Source organism: Stegastes partitus, unplaced genomic scaffold (assembly GCF_000690725.1).
Source record: "Stegastes partitus isolate 25-593 unplaced genomic scaffold, Stegastes_partitus-1.0.2 Scaffold10, whole genome shotgun sequence".
NCBI lineage: Eukaryota > Metazoa > Chordata > Actinopteri > Pomacentridae > Stegastes > Stegastes partitus.
This window is the reverse complement of record NW_007577741.1, coordinates 586,088-596,679: the sequence shown is the minus strand read 5'-3', so window position 1 is coordinate 596,679 and position 10,592 is coordinate 586,088. Positions and strand designations below refer to the sequence as shown.

Genomic DNA, 10,592 nt, shown 5'->3' with positions numbered 1-10,592 from the left:
CTGTAATAAGTCAAAGCACAGGTCCAAACCTACTGATGAGCATCTTCAAGCCACACTGAGGGTCTCAAATGTTTCCTCTCTCAAGCCAAATGTGGCTCAGCTGTGTAGGAGGAAGCGCTGCAGCAAGGAGGAGGTAAGACGAGCCCTATGTTCTGAAGCATGTTCATGTTCTGAATTGTTATTAATGAAGATTGAGAAGATTGGATCAGTTGTACGTTTCTGGAATACTTGAAACCCTTTAAATACTTGATGCGGCCCAGCCTCACCCAGACTCTATCTCCAGCAGCCCCCACGTAAGTTGAGTTTGAGAGCCCTGATCTAGAGGAAGCATAGAGTGACATCACAGCCATTTTAGAGCAGGGAGAGATTATTTTCATGGAAAAAAAAGGGCTGAATGTGTAACTTTGGGTACATGAAGGTGAGTGTTTAAGGGTTTAATCTACGACTGGAGACGGACGTTAACTTTCTCTGGGCTGGAAGAGGCCTTGGACTCGATAAAATGGCATGAAAAGCCTCGGTTAGGGAGGTAAACAAGGACTCCAGTAATCTCAAAATGGTTGTTTTTACTTGTGATTATGGATAATCACGTGTGGAATTAATAGTAAGCCAAACAAGTATTTTTAATCCGTCCTAAATCGGTCAGACAACAGGGCTGGATTTTGCCTTCAGAACTGCTCTAGTTTCTTGGGCCATAGATTGAACAAGATGCTGGAAACATCTAAAGAGTTGACGGTTAACACCATTTTTGTAGATTTTCAGAAAACTCTTTTTTTTTTTTGTTGTTTGCTTGAGATAAAAATCAAACTGAAGCCGAGTGGATTTGACTCAGTAGAAATGACAAAAGCAGAGATAACTTAAGCTTGACTGATGTTGTCTCAGGTAGACGATGGACAAGTTCTGAAGGTTTGTGAAGATGGAGTTATCTGTTTTTGCAAATGAACTCTTCACTCCTTCACAGAGTTTGGCCCATATTGACATGAACTCATGCAGTTGTTGCAGTTCCAATTCCTCCACATCCCAAAGGCGGGCTGAGATCTGGTGAGTGCTGTGTCTATTTAATAAATCAATTTGAGATGTTATGAGCTTTGTGATGTGAAAGGAGCAAAGATACATGCCAGGAACGCAGCCCGTCATCATTACACAAGCAACAGCCTGAGTCGTTGATTCCAGGAGAGATGGATCCATACCAGTTTTAATTTACTTCTGCCTCTTTCATTAGCCCTCACCAGTCCAGCAATTTCACTCTGGACCTTTCTCTGTAAACATCCCAGTAGATCAAGAGCTACTGAAACAGCCAATCTGTCAGCAACATGCCATGTGCAGAATCACCTTTCACCCCCGTCCTGACGCCCGGTTTGACCTGCACCGGCCAGTGCTTTAAACAAGCAAGTAAACTGGTGTTTCAATACAGAGAATGGTGCTTTAATAAAGTGCGCTACCAGGGAAAAGTGGGGCCTAAACGGCATCCAAAACTGCTCTCGCTTGGCTGTGCAACTCGTGTTCTTGGTTAAAATGTTGGCACAAATGATCTTTTTCACACCTTCAGTCACAAATAATATGAACAGATCCATAAATCATTCTGATTATTCCTGGAAGGCCGACAGTAAAAACAAGCCTGGTGGCATAATAAAGCCTGATAGACTTTCTCTACACGCATCAGTAAACATAGGGCTGAATTTGCTTGCCATTTCTTCCTTCGCTCTGAGATTGCATTGCCTGCTCAAACTCTCACTGTTCCTTCTGGTCTTTAACTTTTGAGTAACATAGTTAAACTGATGTCTTACAAAGTACCAACACCAACCACCGACTTAGAATATGTATTTTCCGTGGCTTAGCTGTGTCTCATTCCCAGAACCCCCCGACACACACACATAAATTTGTGACCTTTACACATTTAACAGACATTTATTTTTATTTAAAAACAGTGTGTAAAAAAGAAAAAAAACTACATTTGCTCAATTAGGTACAGTAGCTCTGACAATTTTGATATCATCAGCTGGACGATCTTGACCGTTTGTCTCCACCATGCCGATCCGGTTCAGCACTCCCATCCCCTGATACACTCTTCCAAAAATACTGTGCTTTCCATCTAACCACTGAGTGGGTCCCAGAGTGAGGAAGAACTGACTCCCGTTGGTGTCTGGTCCCGCGTTGGCCATCGCCAAAATACCTGCACCTAAGAGACGCACAAACGAAGGAAGAAAATTACAATCTTGTAACTTTCCATCATCGTAAAGTATGACAATGATCTTAATAATCAAAAACACTAAACTAGCCTGTTCTATTCTGATCCGCCACATTCTATTTGACTGGGATTTTCCCCCATCGTGATTACCTGTGAATTTCAGCTCTGGGTTCAGCTCATCTTCAAACTGTTTGCCAAATATGGAGGCACCACCTCGACCTGGAAAACAAAGATCATAAATTGAGTGAACGCGTAAACAAGACAAAACCAGAACTGCTGCCGCTAAGTTCGTAGAGAGTCATATAAATCAAACTTACAGGTTTACACACTTGGTCAAAAAAGCTGAAAGTGGCAGACCATAAATTGTAGTGATATAATGAAAATGCTATAATGTTAATACGAAGACGTTAAGAAGAATCTTCTACCTCGCGGCACAAAAACTCTTGAGCACCTGAGACCAGTGTCATAAACCTGAGTAAATGTGAAACAGGTGCTCCTGAGTTGCGGTGTGGAACGATAACCATAAAAATACTTTGGCAGGACATCATGATCTTGTGGTGAAGTTTTGGCTAGTTTTGTCATAATTAGCGTCTGAGTCCTTGAACTATGGTTAAAAACATGTTTCGGATCCAAATTGCGCACTTTGAGATTGGTGTTGCGTTATCCATCATTTTTGACGTCTGACACCAGTTGTTTGTTTTGTTTTTTTTACAAATCAGACGCAGCTGTCAACAACAAAGCTATAAACATGAGCGCAAATTTCAAGAGGGTGGTTCTGGGGCGATTCATATTTTTTTCACACATTACAACAGGACTACACATGTTCAGTGCCTGTGACTAATAACCTGTTAAACAGCTGATGTTTGAGCAGTGAAATGTCGTGTCAGGATTGGGGACACAAATCTGACACTATTTCTTAAACCAGTACTTCGTCGCATTTCGACCAATATTGAGTGTTGTTGGGTGTTCCTTTGCCAATGTGCTGATTGTGCACGGTGACATGTAGGTGACAGAAGAGAAGGAGAAAAGCCGCATCAAAGGCCGATGGTAGGTTTATCCCCGCAGACTACACACAGTAAGTTCGACTGGCCAAACCCCCACACAACACAACCGAAGCAACAATCACAAAACATGCAAAACTGCCTTCAGTCTGAGGGACCACGGGTCACTGCAATGATAAACACAACGAACAGGCTGCAGACTTCCTTCATATGACATGGCAAGAGCCAGATACAACAACTCATGTAGAACATGAACTGCAAGGCTGCCAATGGGGAAGAACACCAGCAACACATTCGGATCAAACTGTCATGCTACATGCGAAGGAAAATTATGTGAAAAAAAAAAAAAAAAGAAGAATAGTCCTTACAGCACTCAGCTACCAAATCAAAATCCAATCCAGTTTATTGTCATGTTGCTGTACATACACAGTAGTACAGGCAAGATGAGAGAGCGTTTCTTCAGGATTATTCAACCAGCAAGTTTTGCAGAATGAACATCTGGGATGAGACACTAAACGTTCACTCTTGCTGTCTCCTGAAGGGGGCGCACCATCCATGCGTGCCACCATTCATTGAACATGGAGAACCTCTTCAGGTCCTGGTAGGTCTTCAGGGACACAAAGACACACACGATGGTGTGACGATGGTGAAGCTGCAGATGCTGCCCAGAGCTAGCTGTCTGTCTGTCTGCATCCCTTCCAGCTGTCTGTCCGTCTGGGATGTTGTCATGGAGCCATGTTTCTGTTAAAGCAAACACACAGCAGTCCCTCCACTCTCTGTGGGTTTCTCTCAGCAAACGCAGCTCGTCCAGCTTGTTGTGGAGGGAGCGGACATTGGAGAGTAGGAGGACGGTCCTGCTGGTCTGGAGGGGTTAGCCTTTAGCCTAGCATGGATCCCGCCTCTCTTCCTCCTCCTTTGTTTACGTTTGTGCCGTTTGCGCTTCCTTCTCTCTCGGGTAACTGCCGGCGTCGTCTCTGATTGGACCTCATAAACCTAGAACTGTTTTCATTTGCAGAATTTACAGCACAATCCCGAATACTGAAACACCATCCAAACGCATGCTAACTTAAAGCATATGGTTCAAGCAAGAGGCCCACATTAACAAATGAGAGACTGATGTCAGCCACCTAAACGTCAGGATTTCTGACTGCCTCATCACAGAACTATGAGCATCACAAACTGCTTCAACAGCCTGTCATGTTGGACACTGATGTTTGGTTGGTGTTCAGGTCGTCCTGAAAGGGTTCCTGGGGCTGTTTCATGACCTTGACCACTAACACCCATACTTTACAGAGTTGGCTTTATGCACAGTGCCATCTTAAAACATTCATCAGTACTTGAAACTTTTCTTCTATGACCGTTATGCCATCTAATAGCTCCTCTATGGGGTGTCCAGGTGAATTTGGTGCAACAGCATTTTCCTATTTTGTGCCCTGGTAGTGAAATAACCTTCTAAACACACTACAGCTTCATGACTTTGTCTCCTTCTGGGAGTTCAAAGCTCTGATTAAAAGAATAATAGTAAAAAAAAAAAAAAATCTAACTGCAGAGTCCTATTCCTAAACTGGATGTTCCCTTAAAATACAGATTTTAATCTTAAAGGTTGAACAAAATGGGGGGAAAATTAAACTGGAAATGATCTTCCCCAAAATTTGAATCCTTTGTAATATTTTCCTCGAAATACTTTGGATCCTCTAAAAAAAAAATTCTGGAAACAACATTGCAATGTGGCGCCAACTGCAAAAGAAAACAGAGACAAAGCTCCAAGACAGTTGAGTTTAAGTATGCAAGGCTAGAAATGGAAGGACAATGATTCTGTAATTATAAGGTGCATTCAGACGACTGATAGGAGCTCAGGTGAATAAAGTAAATACCAACAAGGCAGTCGGTGAAACAAAGAAAACAAAACAATGAGTCCTTTTAAATCCTCTCGTACCTTCCATGAATCCAGCGTGTGGTTTCTGTGTACTTCGCTGCTGAACAGTTTATATGTTAGCAACCCATGAAATCTAACTGCATCTGGAAGACTTTGGATTGCTTTTACACCAGGCCCGTGTTGACAGCATGGTTAGGGTAAGGGTAAGGTTAGGGTGTGTCTAAATGTAGACTTCTAGAAATGGAACGGGCAATTATGTTGTACATACATGTTAACTGTTAAGCCCAAAATGATTTGTGTCAATGCTAATTTGATGATTTATAGTCAAAGTTTTGTCTTGTGAGCAAAATGTGCAACTCTTTCAGTGATTGACCCCAACAGCAAGCTCTCTAAGCTCTATGGTTTTAGCCATGACTTGCAATTGACTTGCATCCAACTAGAGAACTACTGTGCTAATTGTTTCCAAAAGACAAGGTGTGTCAGAACATTTCCAGGACTGGTGTCAGTCCTGGAACTGTGCCAAAAGACATATTTCAAACCCAAACTGTGAACTAGGAGTTTTCCCCCTTCAGACATCTACTAAGAGCTCCTGCGGCATTTGCCTCATTCTGGCAAGAAAAGTGGTGGCTGCTTCACCATGACAACACGCCTGTTTACAACGCCCTGAGCATCCCACAGTTCCTGGCTGAGAAGAACATCTCCGTGCTGGAGCAACCTCCCTACTCACCCCACCTGGCCCCGGGGGATTGTTTCCTCTTCCCCAAGCTCAAGGGGGTCATCAAGGCGACACGTTTAGAAGACGTGGAAGACATCAAGATGGCTGTGATGACGGAGCTGTGGAGGATCCCAGAAGAACACGGTCCCAGCAGAGACTGCATTTCCTGAGGAAGCTGAAACAAGTCTCTCTTCCTGCCAGCATCCTCAGGACTTTCTACAGAGGTGTGGTGGAGAGCGTTCGGACATCCTGCATCTCAACATGGTGCTCCAGCTGCAGTATGTCAGACAGAAAAGCCCTGCAGAGGATAGTCAGAGGAGCTGAGAGGGGCATCGGAGTTTCCCTCACCTCTGTCCAAGAACTTTTCCAGATCTGCTGCAGGAGCAGGACATTGTCAGGGACTCCTCACACCCTCTTCATAAACTGTTGGAACTGCTACCATCAGTTCAGGCAAACGTTTCCGGAGCATTAAAGGAAGAACCTCCAGACTGATCAACAGCTTCATTCCACAAGCTGTCAGAATGCTGAACTGCTGATCTAGATATGCAAACATCTTTATGAAAATTGCTTTAAGTTATTGGATCTTGAAGAAAAGCTCTCTCATCTTGTTTGTACTCCTGTGTATGTACAGCAAAATGACAATAAACATGATTTGATAACTGAGTGCTGTAAGGACTATTCTTATTGTTTTGAAGAAATGGTCTGCCCTTATAGAGCACTTTACAATGTGTTTCTCATTCACCCATTCACACACCAATGGTGACAGAGCTGCCATGCAAGGTGCTGCCTGCCATTGAGAGCAACTTTGGGTTCAGTGTCTTGCCCAAGGACACTTTGACTGTGGAGGGGTGAGGGGATCGAACCGCCAACCTTGCAATTGGAGGACAACCCGCTGAGCCACAGAGGCCCCAAGAATCCTTCCAGGAGTGCATGGCGGCGTGGCAGAGAAGGCTGGGAAAGTGGGTTTGACTCCAAGGGGATTACTTTGTCGTTTGGATTTGAAAAATATCTTTTGTGACACCAGTCCTGAAACTTTTCTCACACACCTTGTAGTATATTAGAACCCTCAGGGATATGATTAAACTTACCAGAACCATTTGGAATTATGTAGAAGTTTGCATTTTCTCAAAACTTTGAAACAATTTCAAGGCCCATGAACAATTTTGGACATGATATATTTAATAAGTAATAATAAAACATAGAAATAGTTCAAATTTATCACCAACATCTCCAGCATAATGCCTTACTGTGTTTCATCATGTCAAGCCAGAAGAAACTTATGGCTCAATTATTAAGTCACTATAAATCAAAATTTGTTGCAGCATGAACCATTTTCAGCTCAACTGTAAACTCTGTTGCTCTTCTAACTTGGATAAGGGATGAAAAAACCTCACATACAATAGTTGTAGTAAGATAAGTGTGATATGTTTACGAGGAGTTGTTTGTGATTCATTTCTGACAGGAAATTTACTCCCCATGTTTGTTCAGTTCACACATTTTGACATGTGAACTAAATGACCTTACAAGAAACTCAACAAAGTCCTTCATTTTAACATTTAGACATTCAATGATGGGCTGCAAGGTGGCTCGGTGGTTAGCACCGCTGCCTCGCAGCAAGAAGGTCGCCCGTTCGCGTTTTGGTGAGGACACCCTAGATCATTCTGCGTGGAGTCTCCATGTTCTCCCCGTGCAGCGTGGGTTCTCTCCGGGTTCTCTGGCTTCCTCCCACAGTCCAAAAACATCCATGCATCATCTATACACCGCTTGATCCTCACTAGGGTCGCGGGGGGCTGGAGTCTATCCAGGCTGACTTACGGCAAAGGTAGGGGACACCTTGGACAGGTAACCAGTCTATCACAGGGCTACACTTAGAGACAGACAACCAAGCACACTCACATTCACACCTACGGACAATTTAGAATCATCAATTAACCTCAACATTTTTTTGGACTGTGTGGGAGGAAGCCGGAGAACCCGAAGAGAACCCACGCTGCACGGGGAGAACATGGAGACTCCACGCAGAAAGATCCCCATGCTCCCACCGGGACGCGAACCACCGACCTTCTTGCTGCTTGTGCTACCAACTGCGCCACCTTGCAGCCCCAGTCAAAAAACATGAGTCAGCTGGGATAGACTCCAGCCCCCCATGACCCTAGTGAGGATTAAGTGGTGTATAGATGATGGATGGATGGACATTCAACCTGGATCATGGGAAATCTTCAGACTAAATAAAACTAGCAGCTAAGGGTAAAATATTGCCTGGTTCACCTACAATTAACAATTAAAAACTAAAACCGTGTTGACATTTTTATTTTATTTTTTTTCAATGAAGGAAATAAACTACTCAAACCACAAAAACCCTATTTTAACCAAAACCATCTGCACAGTGGCCTCCTCCTGCTCTTTGTTTATATGATGCCTGTGATGAGCCCACCTGTTCCGGTCGGATCTCCACCCTGCACCATGAAGTCTTTGATTATTCGGTGAAACTTTGTGTTGTTGTAGTAGCCCCTTCTGGAAAGTTCTGCAAAGTTCTTGCACGTTTTTGGCGCATGCTTCCAGTAGAGCTCCACCACAACTGTCCCCATCCTGCAAAAGCACGGTTAAGCATCATGAGTATCCCCCTTCGAGCTGCACAGGCTCCGCTGTGGTACTTTATAGTGACAGTATTACACGAGGAGGGATTTTTGACACTTGTTAAAAAAAAATGCTTGGAGCATCACAAAACAACTAACTGCCCACACGTCACTGGGAGCTAGCTGAGTTAGCATCCGGTGTTCTCATGCGAACTTACGTCGTGTCGATAGCTACAGTGGGCGGCTGCCAAGTGTCCGGAGGAATCCCTGTCATCTTCTCTACACGGTGTTTAAGTCTGAAATCGTGAAACAAATCTGCTTTAAATAGAAACTAGGTGATTTATCAGTCCGCCGCTTTCATTCAAACAACTTCCGGAAGTGTTCCTTCTTCTTCTGTGGTTTCCGCTGCGTGCAGTAGAGAGTCGGCAGCGACTGAGCGCCTCCTGCTGGACAAACCGAGGCGCGGCAGGGATTGTGTAAACTGTTACTTAACGAGGTTGTGAAACTGTAGAAAGGAGAAGTCGCAGTGAGTGATCGTGATTCATTTGGACAGCCTATAAATAATCCGTTTTACAGCTACATTTTCTATTTCCTTAAAAAACAAACAAAAAAAACATGCATAATAGAAATAATAATACTAGAAAAATTGTTGCAAAAATCTTGATTATTTCACATTGTTGAAAATCTCTTTGCATGTTAAGCAAAGTCTCCTCAGTGTGTCAAGGATTTAAACAAGGGAGATGGATGTAACATCACCTTCAGAGCTGCAATTCTGCTTCAGCAAAGAAACACGTTTATCTGTGTTTGTGTGTTTTTGCTGTTAATTTGTCTTGTCATGTCTAAGAAGCCACAATTGACACTGCCAACAAAGAAATTTCCCTGCAGCTCGGTTCAGACCCTTTTTTGTTTTCTGATTTGACATGTTCTGTCAAAGCAAGTTATGACAGTCTTTTTAGTTGGTGATTAAGATTCTGAGTCACACAGTTATCAGTAGGAAATCGGTAAGTGCTAAGTGTTTATCAAGTCAATCAGGTCAAATCAATCTTCATTATCGAGCATTTTGGCAGTGTGTGTTTTACATTTTTGATCAAAATGTCACCACACTTAGCAACGTGTCTTCACAGGAGCTAGGGTATAATTTGTAACAGGATGAACTTGTAATAGTGCTAAGTGCCTCCGGTTGGGAGTGGTCCAGTCTGTGTGTCGTGGGCTTCAGGTGCTGCTGACTGAGGGCAGGTGTGATCTGTCCATGATCAATGATATTTGAAAGCTGCTGACAGGCCGGTACAGACTAACAGTTTGCTGGGAGCGTGTGGCTGCAATTCAGGTGTGTCTCAATGTACACATGCAGCCAACTTTCCAGGCTCATGATGATTTGCACTTCTTTGTGTGCAGGCCAGGATCCACTCCTTGTGCTGCGGTTTTAAGGTGGAATTGGGCTTCTGCAGGTTGAAGTGCAGCGCCAGCCTGAGCATGTCCAGCTGACCTGTTAGTAAAGAATAAATCAAGTTTTAAGGTGTGATGTGGCCTTTTGGCTTCTGCTGAGTCTGATCGGTCAAATCTACAGCCTGTAGGTGTGTTGTGAATAAGCAGCATTTTGTTCATGATGCACTAAAGAGAAAAAGTGAATATGTCATCACTCTTGAGCAGAAGATGATAGTATTGGCTGATGGTAAAGCTTTACAATGCAGCAGGATAAGGGCATGAAATGCAGAGTGGCTAATGCTGTGGCCTGCTACAGGACATTTGTCATGCATTCACCATGAGGTCATGCAATGTGAAAAGAGGCAGGAAGAGACCATTTGCACTCGACAAAAGAGTAGTTTCAAACACAGAGAAGAACTTTTGAAATCTCAGAATTCCAGCCTAGGGAGTGATGATGTTGTGAACTGCCACTGCTTACTCATGTTAGGGCAAAGGGGAGATGTTTATGCCAGCACTTGGCTGTAAAATTTGTGATCTTGTGGATTAGTTGTTTTCTTAATCACTAATTATTGGGTGTCAGCAGCCCAGTCAAGGGAGCAGTTAACCTGCACTGCCATTTTCAGGATGAGTGAAATTGATGGGAAAAGCCTGAGGTATACTATCAAGGGTGTGAAGTGTCAATACACAAAAGAGAGATTAATTAAAGATAAGATGATTGTTTGTTTTGTCAGCAGACTTCTTAAGGTGGGGAACAACGAATAACACAGGTCGGATTTGCAGCAGATTGTGGGGTTTTTGACCTTAAGTATATTTT

The 10,592-nt window shown here is 43.4% G+C and overlaps 1 protein-coding gene across 1 annotated transcript; it reads right to left on the bottom strand.

Moving 5' to 3' along the window:
* Positions 1–1,885: 1,885 nt before the first annotated feature.
* Positions 1,886–8,741, bottom strand: ppil1 (peptidylprolyl isomerase (cyclophilin)-like 1). Its single transcript, XM_008285453.1, has 4 exons — positions 8,572–8,741; positions 8,212–8,366; positions 2,336–2,404; positions 1,886–2,176 (listed from the first exon to the last, which is right to left on the bottom strand). Exons 1-4 carry the CDS (start codon positions 8,625–8,627, stop codon positions 1,956–1,958), a joined length of 501 nt encoding a protein of 166 aa, XP_008283675.1. The 5' UTR covers positions 8,628–8,741; the 3' UTR covers positions 1,886–1,955.
* Between the last annotated feature and the right edge of the window lie 1,851 nt (positions 8,742–10,592).